This window comes from Ranitomeya variabilis, chromosome 1 (assembly GCF_051348905.1).
Source record: "Ranitomeya variabilis isolate aRanVar5 chromosome 1, aRanVar5.hap1, whole genome shotgun sequence".
In the NCBI taxonomy this organism is placed as follows: Eukaryota; Metazoa; Chordata; class Amphibia; order Anura; family Dendrobatidae; genus Ranitomeya; species Ranitomeya variabilis.
The window spans coordinates 1009767262-1009794833 of record NC_135232.1 but is presented as its reverse complement, the minus strand read 5'-3'; the positions used below and the strand labels follow the sequence as shown (position 1 = coordinate 1009794833).

The 27572-nt window shown below is 43.4% G+C and overlaps 1 protein-coding gene across 2 annotated transcripts in view; it reads left to right on the top strand.

Annotated features, from left to right (window-relative positions):
* The window catches only part of GPM6A (glycoprotein M6A), a 448503-nt gene that overhangs the window by 378199 nt on the left and 42732 nt on the right, over positions 1 to 27572 (top strand). For both annotated transcript variants that reach the window (XM_077279524.1, XM_077279523.1), the window contains exon 3: positions 9346 to 9502. In XM_077279524.1, the coding sequence (XP_077135639.1) occupies positions 9346 to 9502 (157 nt within the window). The remainder of the gene's footprint in view (positions 1 to 9345; positions 9503 to 27572) is intronic.

Below are 27572 nucleotides of genomic sequence, written 5' to 3'. Positions count from 1 at the left end.
TGCTTATGATGCTGTATGGCAGCTTGTTTTTTGCGGGACAAGATGACGTTTTCAGCGGTACCATGGTTATTTATATCCGTTTTTTTGATCGCGTGTTATTCCACTTTTTGTTCAGCGGTATAATAATAAAGTGTTGTTTTTTGGCTAGTTTTTTTTTTTTTCTTACGGTGTTCACTGAAGGGGTTAACTAGTGGGACAGTTTTATAGGTTGGGTCGTTACAGATGCGGCGATACTAAATATGTGTACTTTTATTTTACTTTATTTTTTAGATAAAGAAATGTATTTATGGGAATAATATATATATTTTTTTCTTTATTTAGGAATTTTTTTTTTTTTTTTACACATGTGGAAATTTTTTTTTTGCTTTTTTACTTTGTCCCGGGGGGGGGGACATCACAGATCGCTGATCTGACAGTTTGCACAGCACTTTGTCAGATCAGCGATCTGACATACAGCCGTGCAGGCTTACCAGCGCCTGCTGTGGACCCGGAAGTACTCCCTGCAGGACCCGGATGCAGCCCCGTGGCCATTTTGGATCCGGGGACTGCAGAGAGGAGACGCTCGATACAAGGTGAGTACATCGCCTTGTACCGATCGTCTCAGGGAAGCACGCAGGGAGCCCCCTCCCTGCGCGATGCTTCCCTGTACCGCCGGTACACTGCGATCATGTTTGATTGCAGTGTGTCGGGGGTTAATGTGCCGGGGGCGGTCCGTGACCGCTCCTGGCACATAGTGCCGGATGTCAGCTGCGATAGTCAGCTGACACCCGGCCGCAATCGGCCGCGCTCCCCCCGTGAGCACGGCCAATCGCATATGACGTACTATCCCGTCACTGGGAATTAAGTCCCAGGTCACCTCGACAGGATAGTACGTCATATGGGATTAAGGGGTTAAAGGGGTTTTCCGCCAACAAGGTTAATTTCAAAGTTGATTTTAATCTATAGATCTTGGAATAACAATAATTTCCACAATTGGATGTGTTTAAATAAAATATTCCTGTGCTGAGATAATCTTATAAATGTGCCTCTGGTGTGTACTGTGTAATGGCTGTGTCTGACAGTACAGGAACATGGTCTGATCACTACATCTTCTGGGCGGAGGAAGAAGCAAAAGAGAGTATACAGACATTACAGCACAGGATCACAGCTTAATTATTTTTTTGAGTTAAAGCATTTTCCTGATGGGGCTTGATTCATAGTTTGATGCTTTATATTTACATTAACATGTATGGACATTCAATCATTGCTTGTATATATGAGAATCCCGGCAATGGGGCTTAGCAGCCTCTGTATTTATCTAATGGTGTAATGCTATTTTTTAAATGTTCAAAGAAATTTATTTTTATGGGTTATATACTCTATGGGCTTTCCTTGCTCTTCTGTTGTCAAATTAACAATTTGAATTCTACCTGTTAACCATTTCATTAATATTCATGGTTATTTTGCTATATAAAGCATACTAATGGCTTCAGTTACAGAATAATTTCTAAACTACTGAAGGCTCCAGTGATCAGTTTTGGGGCCATAATCCAGAATTGGAAAAAACATAATTTCACCATAAACCGGCCATGACTATGTGCTCAACGCAAGATTTCAGACGGAGGAGTGAAAAGAGTTATCAGAAGAGTTGTCCAAGAGCCAAGGACTAGTAGTGGAGAGCTACAGAAATAGCTGGAATCAGCAGGCAGAATTGTTTCAATGAAAACTTTAAGTAATGCACTCAACCTCCGTGGCCTATATGCACTCTCACCAAGCAAGGCTCCATTGCTGAAGAAAAAGCAAGTTCAAGAGTGTTTAGAGTTTGCTGAACAACATTGAGACAAGGCTGTGAAATACTGGCAGAATACAGTCTGGTCAGATGAGACCAAAAAAACTCTTTGGATGCCATAATACACACCATGTTGGAGACCAAAAAGCCTTGCATATCACCTCAAAAACACCATACCAACAGTAAAGTTTGGCGGTGGGAACACCATAGTGTGGGGCTTTATTTTAGCGTATGGAATTGCCAAACTTCATATAATTGAAGGAAGGATGATTGAACAAATGTACAAAGGCATTCTTGAGAAAAATCTGCTGCCATATACCAGGATGATTTCTCTGTGTCATTTCTCATTATCACACATAACTTAATTTATGGACATTTATGGTTTGATTTCTTTGCCTGTGTGGATTAGATGGGTGGTACCGACATCTACTGAGAATTTCATGTCAATAGCACCTTCAGAAATATATTTACTTGGAAAATTGGTGATTTGTTCAATGCTTTCACTCGCTCTCTATATTTTTTCTTATTTCTTGGAAAATTAATGTATTAATATGACTGCGGCTTTCCTTGTTTACCCCTTCTTACACTGTCCTGTCACACATGGTTATTTTGATCTTTTAAAACATTGTGTCATGTTATGATGCTGGACATAAAGTGCAGATCGGGTAATTGGTTTCAGGCAGAATTTAGAAAGAAGATACACACAGGATATACCAGCGCGAATTACATATACATATTTTAGAATTTAGAAAGAAGCCAAAATCACATTCTGAGTTGCATGTAGAGATGTATTTTTATCTATGCAAAACTCAAATAAAGATCTTTAGAAGATATTAGCAGAATTTATGTTTGTTTTGTGCGTTAACGGTATGCAACATCTGGGCAAAGTTTTAGGAACTTTTACCTACTTTAGTTTGAGCTTTTGTCCTTTGCTCATCTGAAGATTAAGGAGGTAGAAAACGTACAGTATAGATAAGTGCATCTGTCTTTGCCTGTCATGGCCCACTAACACGAGCCCACCACGGCTGATCAAAAAATAACAACTTTTGATAGGCTATATCCTAGTACACAGGATGATTGATAATACGATCATTCTTTACAAATAGAAAATGTTGTTATCAACAGAAAATCATCTGCTTGTTTAGAGCGATTGGCTGATGATAATGATTTTTTAAGCATGCTTAAAAAAATTATCTCTTGTGAAGATCCTAGCGGTATGCTAGTCTGAAATGCGGTACTTGCAGCAATGGAAAAAAACACTGCTAGCCGTGTTTTTTTGTCTCACCACAAGTGCAAAACCGCAAGTGCTGCACATGTCCGCAAGTCCCATAGGGAATTAATGAGGCCGAATCTATGTATATGCCCATGTAGCTCCATATTTTTATTTTTTTTCGTGCTGACAGTGGTCATTTAACTAGAGCTTCCGTCACGCAGCCATAAATACTTGCATCGCTGACCCCGTCACGTGATCGGGGGTCAGCGCTGCATTGCCATAACAACCTGAGGTATCCTCTAGACCTCTGTGGTTGTTGATGCCGGATTGCTATAAGTACCACTGTGTGGTCGGCGCTTATAGCAATGCTGTAATTCTACTACATAGAGGCGATCTATGCATCACCTCTATGTAGCAGAGCCGATCAGACTATGCCAGCTTCTAGCCTCCCATGGAGGCTACTGAAGCATGTCAAAAGTTAAAAAAAAGTGTTTAAAAATTTAAAATCAAACCTACACATATTTGGTAATGCTGTGTTCAGAATCACCCGATCTATCAATAAAAAAAAAAAAAAAATGAATTAACCTGATCGCTAAACAGCATAGTAGAAAAAAAAAAAAATCAAAACACCAGAATTACTTTTTCTGGTCGCCGCGACATTGCATTAAAATGCAATAACGGGCGATAAAAAGAACGTATCTGCACAAAAGTGGTATCACTAAAAACGCCAGCTCGGCACGCAAAAAATAAGCCCTCACCCGACCCGAGATCACGAAAAATGGAGACCCTACAGGTCTCGGAAAATGGCGCATTTTTTTCTTTTTAGCAAACTTTGGAAGTTATTTTCACCACTTAGATAAAAGAGAACCTAGACATGTTTGGTGTCTATGAACTCGTAATGACCTGGAGAATCATAATGGCAGGACAGTTTTAGCATTTAGTGAACCTAGCAAAAAAGCCAAACAAAAAAGTGTGGGATTGCACTTTTGCAATTTCACCGCACATGGACTTTTTTTCCCCTCGTTTTCGAGTACACAATATGGTAAAACCAATGATGTCATTCAAATGTACAACTAGTCCAGCAAAAAATAAGCCCTCACATGGCCATATTGACGGAAAAATAAAAAAGTTATCGCTTTGGGAAGAAGGGGAGTGGAAAACGAAAAAAAGCTCCAGTCATGAAGGGGTTAATATAATCAAACAAGTCCCATTGTATTGATAAAGGAGATTCTTAGACTTGTAGTTCCACTAACTGCTGAGCCCTGTCCTCTTTTAGAGAGGGGAGATGGGACACATCAGAGGCGGATAGCTGCACATAACTGTAAACCATCAGATGTAGCAGAGCTGAAACGGTCATGTTGCCCTGTATGTGCTGTGTATTAGACCAGCAGCCCCCGGGGTTATGTCAGAACATCACAGAGGAACATGATGGGACATTAGTACAAGACGTAATGTGAGCAGAGGAGCATGATGGGACATTAGTACAAGACATAATGTGAGCAAAGGAGCATGATGGGACATTAGTACAAGACGTAATGTGAGCAGAGGAGCATGATGGGACATTAGTACAAGACATAATGTGAGCAGAGGAGCATGATGGGACATTAGTACAAGACGTAATGTGAGCAGAGGAGCATGATGGGACATTAGTACAAGACATAATGTGAGCAGAGGAGCATGATGGGACATTAGTACAAGACGTAATGTGAGCAGAGGAGCATGATGGGACATTAGTACAAGACGTAATGTGAGCAGAGGAGCATGATGGGACATTAGTACAAGACGTAATGTGAGCAGAGGCGTCTGATGCCCAATAAATGTGGTATATAAGAAACCACAATAAGATTCCCCCAGATAACACACAACTCCCTCAGCTCTGCTACATCCATACTGATGCCGCCTCTGCTCCGCTACATCCATACTGATGCCGCCTCAGCTCGGATACATCCATACTGATGCCGCCTCAGCTCTGCTACATCCATACTAATGCCGCCTCTGCTCCGCTACATCCATACTGATGCCGCCTCTGCTCTGCTACATCCATACTGATGCCGCCTCAGCTCTGCTACATCCATACTGATGCCGCCTCAGCTCCGCTACATCCATACTGATGCCGCCTCAGCTCTGCTACATCCATACTGATGCCGCCTCTGCTCCGCTACATCCATACTGATGCCGCCTCTGCTCTGCTACATCCATACTGATGCCGCCTCTGCTCCGCTACATCCATACTGATGCCGCCTCAGCTCCGCTACATCCATACTGATGCCGCCTCTGCTCCGCTACATCCATACTGATGCCGCCTCTGCTCCGCTACATCCATACTGATGCCGCCTCTGCTCTGCTACATCCATACTGATGCCGCCTCTGCTCTGCTACATCCATACTGATGCCACCTCAGCTCTGCTACATCCATACTGATGCCGCCTCTGCTCCGCTACATCCATACTGATGCCGCCTCTGCTCTGCTACATCCATACTGATGCCGCCTCTGCTCTGCTACATCCATACTGATGCCTCCTCAGCTCTGCTACATCCATACTGATGCCACCTCAGCTCAGCTACATCCATACTGATGCCACCTCAGCTCTGCTACATCCATACTGATGCTGCCTCTGCTCTGCTACTTCCATACTGATGCCGCCTCTGCTCTGCTACATCCATACTGATGCCACCTCAGCTCTGCTACATCCATACTGATGCCGCCTCAGCTCTGCTACATCCATACTGATGCCACCTCAGCTCTGCTACATCCATACTGATGCCGCCTCAGCTCTGCTACATCCATACTGATGCCGCCTCTGCTCTGCTACATCCATACTGATGCCGCCTCTGCTCCGCTACATCCATACTGATGCCGCCTCAGCTCTGCTACATCCATACTGATGCCACCTCAGCTCTGCTACATCCATACTGATGCCGCCTCAGCTCTGCTACATCCATACTGATGCCGCCTCTGCTCTGCTACATCCATACTGATGCCGCCTCTGCTCCGCTACATCCATACTGATGCCGCCGCTGTCCGGTCTCCTAGTAACAATTTTGCACAAGTCTTGACACCTGGAGATCAGTCACATTGTGCAGTAATTCTGTGTTACATTTAGTAAGACCATAGGCTTCTCACTAGATTTCTAATGCACGGAGCTGATTTGCACCATCCACTAAGCTGTGGCTCTGCAGTGTGTGCTGGGACCTGTAGTTCCACTCAAGCTGCACAGCTATAAGCTAGTAAGTAACCCCTGCCCTAGAGACTGGGGGCTGCATATCCCTCCTGTAGCTTCTAAAACTCCCAGCACAAAGTCTGCCTCCCATTCTCATCGCATAAGTAAAACAAGTGCAGTCCGCCCTCCTTCCCCCACACCAGCTGCAGCAGACTGAGGAGTCACACCGGACACACAGCACTGACCTGCTGGAGGTCACTCGGCAGAGCAGGGTAGTGATGTGTCGTTCGCGAACGAGCTGACACAAAGAGCCGGCTCCCTGCTGTGAACGATGGGAGCCGGCACGCCAGTGAGAGACATTAAAATTCCTGAATGGCTCTCACTGGGCGTAAAATCCCGGGCTTCGGCATGTGTAGCTCCGCCCACCTGAGCAAAACCCCGCCCACTCTTCAAATTAATTGGCTCTAAGAAGTGGGCGGAGTTTCTGCGGTAGGTGGGCAGAGTTTCGGACGCCTGAACATATATTCAATAGGGATCCATTTAGGATCCAAAAAGAGCCGTTTTGTGAGCCGAAAGAGCCGGCTCTATTTGGTGAGTGGAGCCATGAGAGCCGGATCACCAAAAAGAGCCAGACTGCCCATCACTAGAGCAGGGAGCCTGGCTGCATCTGCAGTGAACCGGAGAAGCTCCTGCTAGGTGTTGAGGATAACTAGGAACCACGTGACACAGGCAGTTCACATGACTCGTCCCTGCAACATCTCCGCTCTGAAGACTGACTGAGGTGGGTTAGTGGGCGGGCCGACCCCGGGTTAGTGGGCGGGCCGACCCCAGACTAAGAACCCGCACTAAAATAAAACAAAAAAAACCCACACACCTTGCTCGGGTGCCGCCCCCCCAGCATGCTCCCGCCCCAGGCACGTGCCCTCAAGTGCCTAGTGGCAAATACAGCCCTGTATGTAGCAAAGGTCTTTGGGGCCACTGGCAAAACTTTAGCATCAAGAAAAGATGAGAAAGTAGATGGAACTGCGTCCTACCTGTCAGAATCAGTTATGCCTCTTCTCATGCATGGTGACACAACAAAGACCTAAAAATCAGAATAGGCGCAAGGGATTCTTACAGGTCGGAGGTGATTCACAGAGCTTCCATCCTGTGACCATTGACCACTAATGTGGCTGTTGGACCAAGGTCCTACTAATTGATTCACGCATCTCTGATGTGTAGACATAAAATTGATGCAATGCTGAAAAGAGACTGTAAAGCTGAAGTATGATACTTTGCAGGTATTTTATAAGTGGCCTTGAACTCTTAACCCCTTCACCCCCGGAGCTTTTTTCGTTTTTTCGTTTTCGTTTTCATTTTTTGCTCCCCTCCTTCCCAGAGCCATAACTTTTTTATTTTTCCATCAATATGGCCATGTGAGGGCTTATTTTTTGTGGGATGAGATGTACTTTTGAACAATACCATTGGTTTTACCATGCCGTGTAACAGAAAACGGGAAAAAAATTCCAAGTGCGATGAAATTGCAAAAAAAGTGCAATCTCACACTTGTTTTTTGTTTGGCTTTTTTGCTAGGTTCATCAAATGCTAAAACTGACCTGCCATTATGATTCTCCAGGTCATTACGAGTTCATGGACACCAAATATGTCTAGGTTCTCTTTTATCTATGTGGTAAAAAAATTCAAAAGTTTGCTAAAAAAAAAAAAAAATTGCGCCATTTTCCGATGTCCGTAGCATCTCCAATTTTCGTGATCTGGGGTCGGGTGAGGGCTTATTTTTTGCGTGCCAGGCTGGCATTTTTAATGATACCATCTTGGTGCAGATACGTTCTTTTGATCGCCCATTATTGCATTTTAATGCAATGTTGCAGCGACCAAAAAAACGTAATTTTGGCATTTAGATTTTTTTATCGCTACGCTATTTAGCAATCAGGTTAATCCTTTATTTTTGTTGATAGATTGGGCGATTCTGAATGCGGCGATACCAAATATATGTAGGTTTGATTTTTTTTTATTGTTTTATTTTGATTGGGGCGAAAGTGGGGTGATTTGAACTTTTATCTATTTTTTTATATTTTTAAACACTTTTTTTTTTAATTTTGGCATGCTTCAATAGCCTCCATAGGAGGCTAGAAGCATGCACTACACGATCACCTCTGCTACATAGAGGTGAAGCACAGATCACCTCTACATAGCAGAAATGCAGGGTTGCTTTGAACGCCGACCACAGGGTGGCGCTCAAAGCAATTGGCCATCAACAACCATAGAGGTCTCAAGGAGACCTCTGGTTGTTATGGCAATGCACCGATGACCCCCATCATGTGACGGGGTCAGCGATGCGAGCACTTCTGACCGCGCGGCCGGGAGATCTAGTTAAATGCCGCTGTCAGCGTTTGACAGCGGCATTTAACTAGTTAATGGGCACGGGCGGATCGCGATTCCACTCGCGCTCATTGCGCGCACATGTCAGCTGTACAAAACAGCTGACATGTTGCGGCTTTGAGGTGGGCTCATTGCCGGAGCCCACCTCAAAAGCAGGGGATCTGCCAGCTGACGTACTATTCCATCAGCTGGCAGAAAGGGGTTAATATTAACGTTATTTTTTTTTTGTATTATTAGCTTATTGTGCCCCATGTATTATGATAAGTAATTAGCTTCTGTATATACTGATCAGTTTAAAGCACCACTCCTGAGTTTGTTTGATTTTTCAATTTTACCACTGGAGTGGTGCCATTAATGTAAGTTCCCTGCCCCAGTATTATACTCACCAGTCTCCATCTGTTCTTGGCGTCGCTCTGGTTGATGTCCAGCAGTTTTTGACTTGTCGGTTCACTGCAGTGTTTTGTAGAGTGACTGGGAAGTCACAGCTCAATCCAAATCTATGAAAACCAGAATGAGGCTCTCAGATTTGCATTGAGAGCTTGTTGTGACCGTTACCTCTGACTCCTGGTCAGCCAGAAGTTGCAGTCACAAGACTGCAGAGTGGAACCGTAGTGGCGCTGGGAAGAGTTGAAGATGGCGACTGGTAAGTATAATACTAGGGGAATGGAACTTAGATTAGAGGCCCCACTCCAGCGTCGAAATAAAAAAAAAATGCTGGAGTAGTGCTTTAATTGCTTTAATTGTATTTGCCAGTAAGATACATGCATTTTTTATACATTAATATTTCAAATAGTTTTTAAAACTTTTATCTTTTTTCTCCTTAGGATTGATATCTTCAAGTATGTCATCTATGGAATAGCAGCTGCCTTCTTTGTCTATGGCATTTTGCTGATGGTAGAAGGATTCTTTACAACTGGTGCCATTAAAGATCTCTATGGAGATTTCAAAATCACAACCTGCGGTAGATGTGTGAGCGCATGGGTAAGTTCTTTACATATGACATTTTTCTACTTTTTCATATTAAAGTACTAAAAAATATTTCTACTAAGTACTCTCCACTATCTAGTCATAATTAAAGCACCACTCCGGGTTTTTTTTATTTCAATGCTGGAGCGGTGTTTTAAATCTAAGTCCCCTGCCCCATCCTATACTCACCCTCTGGAGTCTTCATCTGTCATCACCGCTACTCTTTTTGGTCTCCTGCAGTTTGTGACCTGCCAACTTCTCCAGTGTTTCATGGAGGGAGCCGGAGGTCAGCTCTATATGAGGCTTCCTGGCTCTCATTGACTTGCATTGAGAGCTTGTGATGTAGTTTCTGACTTCTGGCCAGTCAGAAGCTGCGTTCACAAGATGGCGCCGTGGAACCGAAGCGACACCAAAAAGCCCATTTTCCTCCATCGAGAGAGGAGGAGTGAGGAGCAGGACTGAGGATCAGGGAAGGGAACAGACAGACAAAGGAAAAGAGAGATTGTGTAGATCTCTATAACTAGTGTCTTACCTCAGATCAGAGCTTGCTTCACATCACCACAGCTCAGCTCTGCTGTATAATATCATCTATATTGCCTCAGCCATTCTCTGTGAGCTAAAAAGTGAATGAAAATCATAAACTCACCTTTTTATGCTCTGCTGTTTATGGGAGAAATCACTGCAGCCATCTCCTCCCCCAAGCTGTCAGTGGATTGCAAATTACAGATAGAGCAGGCAGAGGGAAAAATCGGTGAGGGTGCAGACTATAAGTCACATAATGGCCAGAAATTATGTTATTCCTCATATACATACTCAGGACTGCTTACTTGAAAACACAGTTACCCTTTAGCTTAAAGAGAACCTATCATATAGTATTTCATACCCAAAACTAATAGCATGTATCTAGATATGCTTTGATGTTAAGTAGTGATGAGCGAGTGTGCTCATAACTCGAGTTTTCCGAGCATGCTCGGGTGTTCTCCGAGTATCTTGGGCGTGCTCGTAGCTTATGTTTGTGTCCCTGCAGCTGCATGATTTGTGGCTGCTAGACAACCTGAACACATGCAGGGATTGCCTGTTTGTTAGGGAATTCCCACATGTATTCAGGCTGTCTAGCAGCTGCAAATAATGCAGCTGCAGGGGCACAAACATAATCTACGAGCACGCCCAAGATACTAGGAGAACACCCGAGCATGCTCGGAAAACTTGAGTAACGAGCACATTCGCTCATCACTAATGCCAAGTAAATCCTTATCTTTGCTTTAGAAATCCATTTTGTGGTTTTAGAAAAAAGCCATAGTTGAAATTGTATGCTAATGAGTTACAAGTTAAGTGGGCGGGCCCTGCACCCACAGCTCTCTTTCCTTTCTACCTATCCTACCAGTCACAGGCAGGAGGCAGGCACGGGCAGGGTATATGGGGAGAGGAATGAGAGTTGTAGGTACAGGGCCCACCCACTACACTTGTAACTCATTAGCATACTATGGATTTCCCTAAAACCACAAAACAGATTGCTATATGAAAGCTGAGTAATCAGCATTAAAGAATCGGTATTAAAGGTTCTCTTTAAAACCTTGATATTATATTGTGTTTTCAATTGATAATCCTGGCCACCATCATGGATCTCCCCAATGCTTAGTATGACCTGGACATTTCATGTGCGCTACCAAACTAAAGTTATGAGTAACTTCTGAGGTGTACATAATTGTAATATAGACCCTATAGACTTCTAGGAGATACCATATGCCTCCAGTTTCTCATAGAAACTTAGAGGGTTTTTTTCTGTCCTATTCTTACAGAGTTGTTCCCCCGTTTGAAGTGCTGCTTTGAAACACAGGTAGCTCCTACAGTGCTTGCTGATTCCAGGCTATCTGCCTAAATGAGTAGCATTATTTTCATACTAGACTGGACTTTTACTTGAAGTTGATAAAATTGCTGGTTTTAAAAGAGATCTTGCTATCTATTGATATTTAGCCTATTTTTGCTCCTTACATATAAGATGTAAAAGGGAACTTGTCATTAGGTCATGCTGCCTGGATCAGGGACAGCAGGAATCAGAGCCCTGCTGTAGGTTGTAGCCAGGCATGTTGTACTCTGGTTTCTTTGAAATGCTGCATCGATTCAGCGAAGTTAGCCAAGGATGATAAGGAGAGACTTAACAAGAATGATGTAACCCCTGTTGTGAATTTACCTTTTGGCTCCCTCTAGTGGCTACTAGTGTTTTTACTCTGGGTATGTCATTCATTCCTTGTATGCTCACCTGGGTCGTTAGGTCAGGGGTGTTGCTATATAAGCTCCCTGGACCTTCAGTTCAATGCCTGGCAACGTTGATATCAGAGCTAATCTGTAGTGCTCTTGTCTACTGATCCTGGTTCCTGCTTGATTAAGCTAAGTCTGCTTTCTTGCTTTTTGCTATTGTTTTTGTTTGCATTTTTGTCCAGCTTGTACATAATCTGTATCCTATTCTTGCTGGAAGCTCTAGGGAGGCTGGAGTTCTCCCCCCGGGCCGTTAGACGGTTTGGGGGTTCTTGAATCTCCAGTGTGGAGTTTTGTTAGGGTTTTTGTTGACCATATAAGTTATCTTACTACATTCTGCTATTAGTAAGTGGGCCTCTCTTTGCTAAACCTAGTTCATCTCTGTGTTTGTAATTTCCTCTTACCTCACCGTTATTATTTGTGGGGGGCTTGTATCCAACTTTTGGGGTCTATTCTCTGGAGGCAAGAGAGGTCTTTGTTTTCCTCTTCTAGGGGTAGTTAGTCCTCCGGCTGGCGCGAGACATCTAGCGACCAACGTAGGCATGTTCCCCGGCTACTTCTAGTGTTGGCGTTAGGAGTAGATATATGGTCAACCCAGTTACCACTGCCCTATGAGCTGGATTTTTGTACTCCGCAGACTTGCTGATATCTCTGAGACCCTCGCCATTGGGGTCATAACAGTTTGCCAGGCCAGTATTAAATGTTAAATGCATTGCAGAAGCGGGATTATAAGAAAGAAAGTACTGAGTTTTTTTTTCTCTCTCTCATTTTTTTTTTCTTTTCCCCTTTACCTCTGAGTGGCTTGTGATTGCTGCAGACATGAATGTCCAGACCTTGATTACAAGTGTGGACCAGCTTGCTGCTCGTGTGCAGGGCATACAAGATTATGTTACCAGAAATCCTATGTCAGAACCTAAGATACCGATTCCTGAACTGTTTTCCGGAGACCGATTTAAGTTTAGAAATTTCAGGAATAATTGTAAATTGTTTTTGTCCCTGAGACCCTGTTCCTCTGGAGACTCCGCTCAGCAAGTGAGAATTGTTATTTCTTTTTTACGGGGCGACCCTCAGGATTGGGCTTTCTCGCTGGCGCCAGGAGATCCGGCATTGGCAAATATTGATGCGTTTTTTCTGGCGCTCGGTTTGCTTTATGAGGAACCCAATCTTGAGATTCAGGCAGAAAAAGCCTTACTGGCTATGTCTCAGGGCCAGGACGAGGCTGAAGTGTATTGCCAAAAATTTCGGAAATGGTCCGTGCTGACCCAGTGGAACGAGTGTGCATTGGCTGCAAATTTTAGAAATGGTCTTTCTGAAGCCATTAAGAATGTGATGGTGGGTTTTCCCATTCCCACAGGTCTGAATGATTCTATGGCCCTGGCTATTCAAATCGACCGGCGGTTGCGGGAGCGCAAAACCGCAAATTCCCTCATGGTGTTGTCTGAACAGGCACCTGAATTAATGCAATGTGATAGAATCCTGACTAGAAATGAGTGGAAAATTCATAGACGCCAGAATGGCTTGTGTTACTACTGTGGTGATTCTACACATGTTATCTCAGCATGCTCTAAACGTCTTACTAAGGTTGTTAGTCCGGTCGCCATTGGTAATTTGCAACCTAAATTTATTCTATCTGTAACTTTGATTTGCTCACTGTCATCGTATCCTGTCATGGCGTTTGTGGACTCAGGTGCGGCCCTGAGCCTTATGGATCTGTCATTTGCCAAGCGCTGTGGATTTGTTCTTGAGCCATTGGAAAATCCTATCCCTCTTAGGGGTATTGATTCTACGCCATTGGCAAAAAATAAACCGCAGTTTTGGACACAGGTTACCATGTGCATGACTCCCGAACATCGGGAGGTAATACGTTTTCTTGTTCTGCATAAAATGCATGATTTGTTTGTTTTGGGTTTGCCATGGTTACAGACCCATAATCCAGTCTTGGACTGGAAGGCTATGTCAGTGTCAAGTTGGGGCTGCCATGGAATTCATGGAGATTCCCTGCCCTTGTCTATTGCTTCTTCTACGCCTTCGGAAGTTCCGGCGTATTTGTCTGATTATCAGGATGTCTTCAGCGAGTCTAAGTCCAGTGCACTGCCTCCTCATAGGGAATGTGACTGTGCAATAGATTTGATCCCTGGCAGTAAGTTTCCTAAGGGGAGACTGTTTAATCTGTCGGTACCTGAACATACCGCTATGCGTTCATATATCAAGGAGTCTCTTGAGAAGGGGCATATCCGTCCTTCTTCTTCCCCTCTTGGTGCGGGATTCTTTTTTGTGGCCAAAAAGGACAGATCTTTGAGGCCTTGTATTGACTATCGGCTTTTAAATAAGATCACTGTCAAATTTCAGTATCCTTTGCCGTTGTTGTCAGATTTGTTTGCCCGGATTAAAGGTGCCAAGTGGTTCACCAAGATAGACCTTCGTGGTGCGTACAACCTTGTGCGCATTAGGCAGGGCGATGAATGGAAAACCGCATTCAATACGCCCGAAGGTCATTTTGAGTACTTGGTGATGCCATTTGGGCTCTCTAATGCACCTTCAGTTTTTCAGTCCTTCATGCATGACATTTTCCGGAAGTATCTGGATAGATTTTTGATTGTTTATCTGGATGATATTCTGTTTTTTTCTGATGATTGGGACTCGCATGTGGAGCAGGTCAGGATGGTTTTTGAGATTTTGCGTGAAAATTCTTTGTTTGTAAAAGGCTCAAAGTGTCTCTTTGGTGTACAGAAGGTTCCCTTTTTGGGGTTCATTTTTTCCCCTTCTGCTGTGGAGATGGATCCAGTCAAGGTCCGAGCTATTCATGATTGGACTCAACCCTCGTCAGTTAAGAGTCTTCAGAAGTTCTTGGGTTTTGCTAACTTCTACCGTCGTTTTATCGCAAATTTCTCTAGCGTTGTTAAACCGCTGACGGATATGACCAAGAAAGGCTCTGATGTAGCTAACTGGGCTCCTGCTGCCGTGGAGGCTTTCCAGGAGTTGAAACGCCGGTTTACTTCGGCGCCTGTTTTGTGCCAGCCTGACGTCTCACTTCCCTTTCAGGTTGAGGTGGATGCTTCGGAGATTGGGGCAGGGGCCGTTTTGTCGCAGAGAGGCCTTGGTTGCTCTACTATGAGACCTTGTGCCTTTTTCTCTAGGAAGTTTTCGCCGGCAGAGCGAAATTATGATGTGGGCAATCGGGAGTTATTGGCCATGAAGTGGGCATTTGAGGAGTGGCGTCATTGGCTCGAGGGTGCTAAGCATCGGGTGGTGGTTTTGACTGATCACAAAAATTTGATGTATCTCGAGTCTGCTAAACGCCTGAATCCTAGACAGGCCCGCTGGTCATTGTTTTTCTCCCGTTTTGACTTTGTGGTCTCGTATTTACCAGGTTCTAAGAATGTGAAGGCCGATGCTCTGTCTAGGAGCTTTGTGCCTGATGCTCCTGGAGTCGCTGAACCTGAGGGTATTCTTAAGGAAGGAGTTATCTTGTCAGCGATTTCTCCAGATCTGCGACATGTGTTGCAGAGATTTCAGGCTGGTAGGCCTGACTCTTGTCCACCTGACAGATTGTTTGTGCCTGCTAAATGGACCAGCAGAGTCATTTCCGAGGTTCATTCCTCAGTGTTGGCAGGGCACCCGGGAATTTTTGGCACCAGAGATCTGGTGGCCAGGTCCTTTTGGTGGCCTTCCTTGTCAAGGGATGTGCGGTCATTTGTGCAGTCCTGCGGTACTTGTGCTCGAGCTAAGCCTTGCTGTTCTCGTGCCAGCGGGTTGCTCTTGCCCTTGCCTGTCCCGAAGAGACCTTGGACACACATCTCTATGGATTTCATTTTGGATCTCCCGGTGTCTAAAGGCATGTCTGTCATCTGGGTGATATGTGATCGTTTCTCCAAGATGGTCCATCTGGTTCCTTTGCCTAAGCTGCCTTCCTCTGCTGATCTGGTTCCTGTGTTCTTCCAGAACGTGGTTCGTTTGCACGGCATTCCTGAGAATATTGTGTCGGACAGAGGATCCCAGTTTGTTTCCAGGTTCTGGCGATCCTTTTGTGGTAGGATGGGCATTGATTTGTCGTTTTCGTCCGCTTTTCATCCACAGACTAACGGACAAACGGAACGAACTAATCAGACTCTGGAGGCGTATTTGAGGTGTTTTGTCTCTTCTGATCAGGATGATTGGGTGACCTTCTTGCCGTTGGCTGAATTTGCCCTTAATAATCGGGCTAGTTCTGCCACCTTGGTTTCGCCATTTTTCTGCAACTCCGGTTTCCATCCTCGTTTTTCCTCGGGACATGTGGAGCCTTCTGACTGTCCTGGAGTGGATTCTGTGGTGGATAGGTTGCAGCGGATCTGGAATCATGTGGTGGACAACTTGAAGTTGTCACAGGAGAAGGCTCAGCGTTTTGCCAATCGCCGCCGCGGTGTGGGTCCCCGACTTCGTGTTGGGGATTTGGTATGGCTGTCTTCTCGATTTGTTCCTATGAAGGTCTCCTCTCCCAAATTTAAGCCTCGATTCATTGGTCCTTACAAGATATTGGAGATCCTTAATCCTGTATCCTTTCGCCTGGATCTTCCGGTGTCGTTTGCCATTCACAACGTATTTCATAGGTCCTTGTTGCGGCGGTACGTTGTGCCTGTGGTTCCTTCTGCTGAGCCTCCTGCTCCGGTGTTGGTTGAGGGCGAGTTGGAGTACGTGGTGGAGAAGATCTTAGATTCTCGTCTCTCCAGGCGGAGGCTTCAGTACCTGGTCAAGTGGAAGGGCTATGGTCAGGAGGATAATTCCTGGGTGGTCGCCTCTGATGTGCATGCGGCCGATTTAGTTCGCGCCTTTCACGCCGCTCATCCTGATCGCCCTGGTGGTCTTGGTGAGGGTTTGGTGACCCCTCACTAAGGGGGGGGTACTGTTGTGAATTTACCTTTTGGCTCCCTCTAGTGGCTACTAGTGTTTTTACTCTGGGTATGTCATTCATTCCTTGTATGCTCACCTGGGTCGTTAGGTCAGGGGTGTTGCTATATAAGCTCCCTGGACCTTCAGTTCAATGCCTGGCAACGTTGATATCAGAGCTAATCTGTAGTGCTCTTGTCTACTGATCCTGGTTCCTGCTTGATTAAGCTAAGTCTGCTTTCTTGCTTTTTGCTATTGTTTTTGTTTGCATTTTTGTCCAGCTTGTACATAATCTGTATCCTATTCTTGCTGGAAGCTCTAGGGAGGCTGGAGTTCTCCCCCCGGGCCGTTAGACGGTTCGGGGGTTCTTGAATCTCCAGTGTGGAGTTTTGTTAGGGTTTTTGTTGACCATATAAGTTATCTTACTACATTCTGCTATTAGTAAGTGGGCCTCTCTTTGCTAAACCTAGTTCATCTCTGTGTTTGTAATTTCCTCTTACCTCACCGTTATTATTTGTGGGGGGCTTGTATCCAACTTTTGGGGTCTATTCTCTGGAGGCAAGAGAGGTCTTTGTTTTCCTCTTCTAGGGGTAGTTAGTCCTCCGGCTGGCGCGAGACATCTAGCGACCAACGTAGGCATGTTCCCCGGCTACTTCTAGTGTTGGCGTTAGGAGTAGATATATGGTCAACCCAGTTACCACTGCCCTATGAGCTGGATTTTTGTACTCTGCAGACTTGCTGATATCTCTGAGACCCTCGCCATTGGGGTCATAACAAACCCCCACCAGATCCTCCCTGCCTCACTACAGTTGATTACATATGGAGAGACCTGTCAATAACGGGAGTGGAATTATTTTTTCTCAAAACTGGCTGAAATTGCACAGCCAGGCTCTTCTTCATGCTGCCCGGCGTTCAGGCAGCACAGTTCTACGCACTAACTAAATTCTTCAGTACTCTGCCTTTGTGGGGCACACACAATAGATAGCAGAGCGTACTTTTGTCATTTAGTATTTTAAAAGTCTGTTTCTATTTAAAAAATAGATCAGTCAAATAGCTACCTATAGCTGTCTATTGGTATAGAATTGGTATCTAATATGGAAATAATGTAAAAGCTTTGTATTCCAGTTTGCCCTGTTTATTTTCTTAATGCTTATTTGCTTCCTAAATGGCAATCTTAAGAAACGACTTACAATTTTACTACTGTGCAAAAATTATGAAGAGATTCTTATGCTGCTGCTTTTGAAATTGATCTGATAGGCGCACTGCATCTGTCTGCTGGCTGATCGGGGCAGACACTACACGATCTGTCCATTACCAGACCTCCTAATACTGCATCATAGGGTTTTAGCTGGTGACCCCAAATATAGTGACAGTTACAGTGCGCCCAAATAAAGCAAACAGTGTCCCCAGATATGTCAGCATCCACAGTGTCCCACGATACTCTGGCAGAGGCAGTGACCCTATAGTTACAGAGCCCAGCATATTTCACCTCCTTGTCCCTAGATGAATCCTGTCTGAGTAGAAGGAGTTACTTGCCGTTGTTCTGCCCCCTGCTGATTGCATTTGTTCTATGTGTTCTATGTAATAATGAGCTCATCTATAGCATTTATTAAATCAGGTCCCATATTGCCTGGTTGGAGGGCACAGTGCCAAGATTCCCATATAAAGAGCCTCGCTCACTATCTGCAAAGACTTAGAGGGGACATTGTTGAGATTTTCAAAACCCCACCTAGCGAAGTCATTAGATTAGAGAATAGATATGTCACATACAGACAGGAATCTTTATATCGAGAGAGAAGAGAACCCATTGCAGAGTCTACAGCAAAAGGACGTAGAGATCATGCAAGTAGCCAGTATCTTTCTATAAAATGGTGCAGACAGAGAGCATACTGGGGCTATCCTTCTATAAAATTTCAAAACACTCTTTTTCAGTGATTCCTTTGTATCTCCGTTCATCCTGCACCCACACACACAAATGATACACCATTTGAAAGGTAAACTTCACCAAGAAAATAGCCAAACAAACCACAAAATACATTTTAAACATTAATTTTCATAAAACTGCAGAAAGGAAAAATGACCTGCGGGTGGCACCACACTACCCCAAAGCACAATACCACAAAGCTGAAACAAATCCTAACATTTGCCTTGGGGGCTTTCCAGCTTGCTGAACTCCTTGTCCAGCCGATTTCAGGCAGGTACATATAAAATATTTGCTACATATGTGGAAGTGGAATAACAGTAAAACTTTACTTGTTGAAGACATCAGCTTGAAAACTGAAGATATAAATGAATGCGAACAGAAGAAGAGCAAACGCGGCAACACTCACCAATCCTGTTAGTTCAAATGTCCTTTATTGATACACACGAAAAAGCATCTTCACTGCTCGGGGGGAGTGAACAAAGAAAGGAGGGCGACAGGCGAGACGACGGCCTTTTGCGCTACTCAGAGCGCTTCTACGGGTCCTACGGGTTGGAGCCGTAGAAGTGCTCTGTGTAGCACGAAACGGCCGTCGTCTCGCCCGTCGCACTCCTTGCTTTGTTCACTCCCCCGAGCCGTGAAGATGCTTTTTCGTGTGTATCAATAAAGGACACGTGAACTAACAGGATTGGTGAGTGTTGCCGTGTTTGCTCTTCTTCTGTTCGTATGATTTATGCTTTACATCACGCGAGCACCTCTTCCTCAATTTCGGACAATCCATTGCTTTGTGATTATACACCGTTAATCTCTGGACGTTTAGGCTGTGCTGCTATCTTTTTTCTTTGATATTGAATATAAATGAATGCAGCCTAAAAGGGACTGGACAGGTTCTGAACCATCAGATTTTCCTTATTATTGGACAGTCATTGAAAAGTCTATCTTCCTTCTAAGGTTGCAGCTTATTGGTGACCTGGAGTCACCTCTGGTTCCAAGTAAAAAATGCAGCGTTGACATAGCTCAGACTGTACATTGTTTCCCGATGGGAGAGATTGGTGGAAACAACGTTGCAAAAATTGAAAAAAAAAAATCCAACCGTAGGGAAAAAAAAGGTAAAATAATCTGCAGATATTACTTTTTTTTAAAAGGGATATTCCCAATTATTGTACAATGGTGTAAATATGCTCAGTTATGGGGTCAATTCTCCTTCATCATTTTTACTGTCAAAGTGGCACTGCTGTACAGGGAGCTGCTCCGTTCACATACATAGGGCTGTGCTGCACGTCCCTACACTGCAGATAGATGGCAGTGCTGCTGTGGAGGGGAACAAAATGCTGCTGCCCCTGTACATTTGCAAGGTCCTGACAATCAGACCCCTTCTGACCAGTAAGTAAAACACCATTATGTTTAATGTTGGGGGATCTCCTTTAGGCTGAAGTCACACACAACGTACAAAAAAATCAGTCCGTTTTACACGGACGAGAATCGCAGAGATGTTCCCTGAACAGTCATCCGTATGTCATCCATGTGCAGTGCGAGTATGCGATTTCCTCACATGTAAGCATCCGAGATTTTGTCGCCGGCTTGCAAAATGGACATATAATGGATTAATGGGCTCAAATATTCATGAAAACATATATATATATATATATATATATATATATATATATATATATATATATATATGTCAGTCACACACATACCTCTCTGTGTGCATCATCTCATTAAATACATTTACATTTGACCAGCTTGATTTTCCTGAAATTGCCTGCGCCCCCAACAACCAATGTGCGAACATTTCGCACGGGCCAACTAGTATTATACACTTCTCAAAGCAAAAAACTGTGGTGAACTGCAGTAAAGAGAGGGGTTTATAAATTAATGAAATAATAATGATTGCAACTTAATATGTTAAGGGAATCTGTCAGCAGCATCTGAGAGCAGCAAGAACACAACTGACTAACAGCTTTCTGCCGATCAGTGCTGTGGGTGGATTCAGACTGCTGCTACATCTCTGCACCAGAGAAAACAGTGATTTTTATCATAACCATTGCACCCAGTAAGCTAAGTGATGTATCACTGGAATCTAGTTCTCTGTCCCTACATCTTGCTGTTCTCAGATGTGGTAGAAAAAGCCTGATGACAGATTCCTTTTACACGATCACTATCATTTCAACACACTTCGCAATTGTTTTATATTGTATCTGATTAGAGAAATATGCTTATTTCTTATTTATGAGCCACTTCATTCACTGTAAAAAAAAAAAGCAAAAAAAAACAGCTCAATCATATTGGTCAAGACAAACTCACTGAGGGAATAAATTACATCTGCCTATCAAAGTGTATGGAAAGGGGAGGAGGAAGGAGCAGAGTAAAACCAGCTGCTACATCCTAATAAGTGCTTTAACCTCACCCCAGAGCTGGATTTACAGATACACTGTTCAGTACTGGTGTAGAAGGTCATAATGACTAAGCCTCCACCAACTATGTTGGAGACAACTAGAAATTAAAAATAAATGCAATAGACTGGAAAACTGGTGAAAAATGTACATACTCCACAACTTTTTCTTAAAAGTTATTGATAACAGCCTTGCTGTAAGTTAACCACTACCATATGTAAAAATCATGTTTGTTCATTTTCTGGTGTGTCTATAGTTTTTAAATGCTTTGAAGAAAAAAAAAAAAACTTGGTTTACACAAACCAATCTTGAAGCCTTTAGATTGAAGCAATGTTAAACAGCACTTACCGTATGTACATGTCATACGCTTCCTGTTTGTCTGTAAATGAGCGGTGTTGTGATTTACCGGCATAAATGTTTTGTGAATGTTATTGTTGATATGGTAGTTTTTTCCTGGTGTAGAGATAAACAGTTCATAGGAGTTAATGTGAACGAAGAATTCTTCACTAATAAAGCGTGAAAGGTTTTTATTAACGCTGTAGTAATTGGTGCCAAGCACTGTCAGCCGATAGGCAGCAGGTTCTAATTAGCAGGAGGACAGATGGAACACAGGAAATAACCCTTATACAATCCACTTGGCTTCTATACACAGTGTGATAATACATGATTTGTGCACCAGCCTGCAAGCTAGAGATATAGTCCGCAACAGATTTCTAAACATTACCTGTATGTTCTGTCTGTCCAGCTGTACTGGGAAATGTGCACCATGAATGGAGCTTAGATCTAGTGCAATGGAGATCTTGGTAGTGTGAATTCTTCTTCTTCCATCACTAGTGACAGAAAAAACTAGAATGGAGAAACTTTATGGATTCATTGTTTAGGAATGAATTTTTCTTGGTTTTACTATAGAAGTTTTGATGATTCCTAGTGGCGTAAAAGAGCTTTTTTCTAACCATAGTATAGTAGTCAGCTAATACCATACACTGATCTATTCAATAAAATGCAGGGGAATAGTGACCGAGTTCACAATTTGGTTGTCTGCTGTTGCATAAAGTGACTGCTGAAATTTGTTTTGAGATTAGAAAACTTCTTTAAATATCACATCTGGCACTTTCTAACCATAATTAGATGACCATGCCAGTGTGAGGGAGCGCCAGGGCCGTAGTCGTGGCTGAGGCTAATGGCTCTTGTGCGCCCTGGTTTCCTATCACATACAAAAAATGTCCCCTTTTTAGCGTACTTTCAGCTAAATCATCTGCACTGTCAGGGTCCCATCTGAGCGGCCGAAGTTCTGCTGCTGGTGTTGGTGCACAAATAGAGACAGAGTTCACATTCAACTTAAAACAGATAACTTTACTGGTTTCTTCTCTCAGCACATCCAGCATCAACATTCGGTTCCACACAGCTCATTTCCTTCGCTTTCCCTGTGCTTTACAATGTGTTCCCGGGACGTCCCGTCCCGCTTGGTATCGCAGCATCCTCCCTGTCCGGCCAGACTACCTTAAGGAGTTTCCTTATCCGTTTCACTCCAAACATAAGGGCATCAGCTAAAGTAGCAAGCTGCCACATATTCGGAGCGACCTGCAGTACTGTCCTGCTGTTACTCTTGCCGTAGCTCCTGCTCTCACTGCTGTTATCACTGATTCTTGCACTGCTGCTGTCACTGCTTCTTGCACTGTTGCTATCAGTGCCTTACTTCTGGCCTGCTGACCCTGGACAGCTGGGCCCCTTGCTACAACATTGCAGGACCCACTGTGTTGCCCTTGCCTCTAAGGCCCTATGGGACAGCCTGGGCTCTCTGGCTCTCCAGGCCTGTCTCAGCTCCCAGGATACTCTGACTAAATACAGGAAATTCCCTTTCTTACCCACAGCAGGCCCCTCCTAATTTAACGGTTTCCTCTACCCTGTATACTAATGTGTCCCCATCTAGTGGACTATCTTACATACTGCACTTTCCCTACCCATACAATAGACAGCATACAGGAACATGTCAATATATACAGAGTAAAACATGCATAACAGTTCACATTTATACATTGCAGTAACTTGAAAAGGAGAGGTACACGTTAGTCGTGGTATACCCCTTACACTGACTCCACCATATTCTACACATAAAGCAAAAAAGTGAACTCCCGAAAATGTGAAATGTAAGTCTTGTGTACACCAGAACTTCATGCAATTTTTTTTTACATCTAAGTCACATCCAAATCTTCTTGAAATTATATATATATATATATATATATATACATATATATATATATATATATATATATATATATATATATATATATATAAATTGGATTTTCCATTCTCTTCCCTACCGATAACTAACATTTTACTCCCCCGCATGTTGTAATGATAGGAATCTTAACATGTGAGAAGCTGCTTCATGCAGATGTCACAGGGGAGAGTGTGTGCTCATTGATGACTTTCTTTGTCACTCTACAGAGCTAAAGAAAAGTCAAAATTGTCTCTTTTTAGCTTTACCTTTTTAGGAAAGGAAAGAAAATCACTGGTGAACATCCCATCAGTTTCCAAATACGTGTCAGTTTTTTGTTATCAGCGAGTGTTTTATTAGACTTAATGCCAAGAAGTTGAGCTTTCTTAAATTATATACTTTTAGTGGAATATAATCTGTTTTGGTTTTGCCATTAAAAAAAAAATAAGGCAAAAAAATGTAAGAAAAACTGTCTGAGTTGACACATTTCAGGCAAAGGTTTTAACCACTTCATGACCTATGACATATAAGTGCATCATATGTCGTGTACCCCCTTTGATCCAGGCTCCGGCACTGAGCCCGCATGTTTTATGGCACATGACAGCTGATTTGATCAGCTGTCATGTGCCCCTAACAGCCGCGGGTGGAATCGTTATGGCTCTGGGAAGAAGAGGAGCAAAAGACGAAAACTCAAAAACGGAAAATCCCAAAGGTCTTGAAGGGGTTAAAATTAAATGTGATGCATTTATATAATTTCATTGTTAAATGTACACAAAAGGTTAAATGTCTTCTTGAGAGATCATATTTTAGACGATAAAGGGATTTTGTAAAAGAAAAAACGCCATAGCACCATAATCTGCCCCCCCACTCCATTGCTGCCACGCCAATAGTCTCTGCTAGAATGGAATTGACGATATCCCAGCCACCTGACCCACCAGGCATTTAGTGGCCTCAACTGTGAGATCACTGATGGTCGTGATGTTATCTCTTCCAATCTGGAAAAACCATTGACGCAGCAGCACTGGAGCATGAGGCACATTCTAGTGGTAAGTATGGCTTTTTTTTCTTTTATGGAGATTGCTTACCAATGGTAATATTAATATTCCAACAGAAAACCCTTAAAAACCTACCTTTCTGTCTCACTAGGGTTTAAATTGCTATTGACAGCAATGTATCATAAAATATGGCTTCATGTTCTTTTATAGGATTGACTTCCAACTGGAAACTTTGCGGAAGAACTCGAAGTAAAAATGTATTCACTAGTCCCATATCAATATGTATGTAGCTTAATGTGGATGTAAATATTCTGTTACCGATCACCCTCTTCTGTACCACGTGAGTGCGAAGAAGACTAACCGGGCCTTTTAGGATGGACTGCAAGTAGCTTTGCAATAGCAAGTCTGTGAGTCCTGATGTGCGTATTAGGATTACATTGAAAAAGCAAATACAGGTGCACACAGGAGATGGAGTGTGAGATTGAGTGTGATCTGGCTGATCTCATACACAAGAGGGTTGTTTAAACCCTTCTTGGAACCTGAAAAAATGGTGTTTACCAAGTACTGTATTACTATGCTTTTAATAAACATTACTTAAAAAATATTCATATAGCACATAATATGTAACCACCAGGTTAGAACATAAACGTAAAAAGTTCCCCCTACATGTGAGAAAAAGTGGGAAACAAAGGTGGAGTGCTCCTAAGAACTGTAAGAGCTGAAAAAATACTGCTGGAGTAGCCACAAACCACCAAAGGAATATTAAAAGAATTTTTATTAAGACATAATAAAATTTTGCTTTACCTGTATATCGTGGTCTAATAAGGAGGAAAGAACATGAAGGAGAGTTGTTAATACACAGTTACCCCCATAGGAGAGGTATAAATTACATTAGACTCAAGTGCAATGATAAATAATACAGACAGTGGCATGTAAAAGTTCAGGCACCCCTAGTCAATATTACCGTTATTGTGAACAGTTAAGCAAGTTGAAAAAGAAATGATAGCTAATTGGCCTAAAGTTAAAGATGACACATTTCCTTTCCATTTTAGGTGTATATATATATATATATATATATATACTAGATGGTGGCCTGATTCTAACATATCGGGTATTCTAGAATATGTAGGTAGTATATAGCACGGGCTATGTACTATATTGCACAGTGACGTAGTATATAACACAACCGACGTAGTATATAACATAGCTACCTAGTATATAACAGAGCTGCGTAGTATGTAACACAGCATACGTAGTATATAGCAGAGCTACATAGTATATAACACAGCCACGTAGTATATAACATAGCCACGTAGTGTATTGCACAGGTATGTAGTATATTGGTCAGCCACGTAGTATATAGCAGAGCCACGTAGTATATAACATAGCCACGTAGTATATTGTAGAGCCACGTAGTATATTGTACAGGCACGTAGTATATTGCACAGCCACATAGTGTATAGCACAGCTATGTAGTATATTGGTCAGCGACGTAGTATATAGCAGAGCCATGTAGTATATAACATAGCCACGTAGTATATTGTAGAGGCACGTAGTATATTGCATAGCTACGTAGTATATTGCACAGCCACGTAGTATATAACAGAGCCACGTAGTGTATTGCACAGTCGACGTAGTATATAACAGAACTGACACAGCCACATAGTATATTGCACAGCTACGTAGTATATAACACAGAGCATGTAGTATATTGCACAGCCACGTAATATATTGGACAGTCACGTTGTGTATTGCACAGTCACGTTGTATATTGCCCAGCTACATAGTATATAGCACAGAGAGGTAGCATATAACAGATCCCATGCAGTATGTAACACAGCCCACATAGTATATAGCACTGTGGGCACTATATGCATGGTTAAAAAAGACTTAAAATAAAAAATAAACATATATTCACCTTCCGAAGGCCCCTTGAAGTCCTGGCGCCTGTGCGGTGCACACGGCATCTTCCTGTCCCAGGGTTGGTATGAGCGCAGGACCTGTGATGACATCGCGGTCACATGACCATGACGTCATGGCAGGTCCTTCTCGCATAGCATCCTTGGCACCGGAACCTGCCGCTTGCACTGCCGAGGACAGCGCGCGACGTCAGATGGTGAGAATAACCATTTTTTTATTATTATTATTTGTAGCATTAGATATTTTTACTATTGATGCTGCATATGCATCATCAATAGTAAAAAGTTGGTCACACAGGGTTAATAGCTGCGTTAACAGAGTGCGTTACACCATGGTCCGTTAACGCTGGCATTAACCCTGTGTCAGCACTCAGCGCTGACTGCAGGGCAGTAAAGCAGGGGCCATTTCGCTGCCAGACTATGGCTGTCGCTGATTGGTCGTGGGCGTTTTGCCATGACCAATCAGCGACTTTGATGTCCAAGACAGACAGAGGCCGCAACCAATGAATATCCGTGACAGACAGACAGACAGACAGACAGAAAGACAGAAGTGACCCTTAGACAATTATATAGTAGATATACACTCACCGGCCACTTTATTAGGTACACCATGCTAGTAACGGGTTGGACCCCCTTTTGCCTTCAGAACTGCCTCAATTCTTCGTGGCATAGATTCAACAAGGTGCTGGAAGCATTCCTCAGAGATTTTGGTCCATATTGACATGATGGCATCACACAGTTGCCGCAGATTTGTCGGCTGCACATCCCAAAGATGCTCCATACAAGGCAGGATGGATCCATGCTTTCATGTTGTTTACGCCAAATTCTGACCCTACCATCCGAATGTCGCAGCAGAAATCGAGACTCATCAGACCAAGCAACGTTTTTCCAATCTTCTACTGTCCAATTTCGATGAGCTTGTACAAATTGTAGCCTCAGTTTCCTGTTCTTAGCTGAAAGGAGTGGTACCCGGTGTGGTCTTCTGCTGCTGTAGCCCATCTGCCTCAAAGTTCGACGCACTGTGCGTTCAGAGATGCTCTTAGGCCTACCTTGGTTGTAACGGGTGGCGATTTGAGTCACTGTTGCCTTTCTATCAGCTCGAACCAGTCTGCCCATTCTCGTCTGACCTCTGGCATCAACAAGGCATTTCCGCCCACAGAACTGCCGCTCACTGGATTTTTTTTCTTTTTCGGACCATTCTCTGTAAACCCTAGAGATGGTTGTGCGTGAAAATCCCAGTAGATCAGCAGTTTCTGAAATACTCAGACCAGCCCTTCTGGCACCAACAACCATGCCACGTTCAAAGGCACTCAAATCACCTTTCTTCCCCATACTGATGCTCGGTTTGAACTGCAGGAGATTGTCTTGACCATGTCTACATGCCTAAATGCACTGAGTTGCCGCCATGTGATTGGCTGATTAGAAATTAAGTGTTAACAAGAAGTTGGACAGGTGTACCTAATAAAGTGGCCAGTGAGTGTATATATATATATATATATATATATATATATATATAT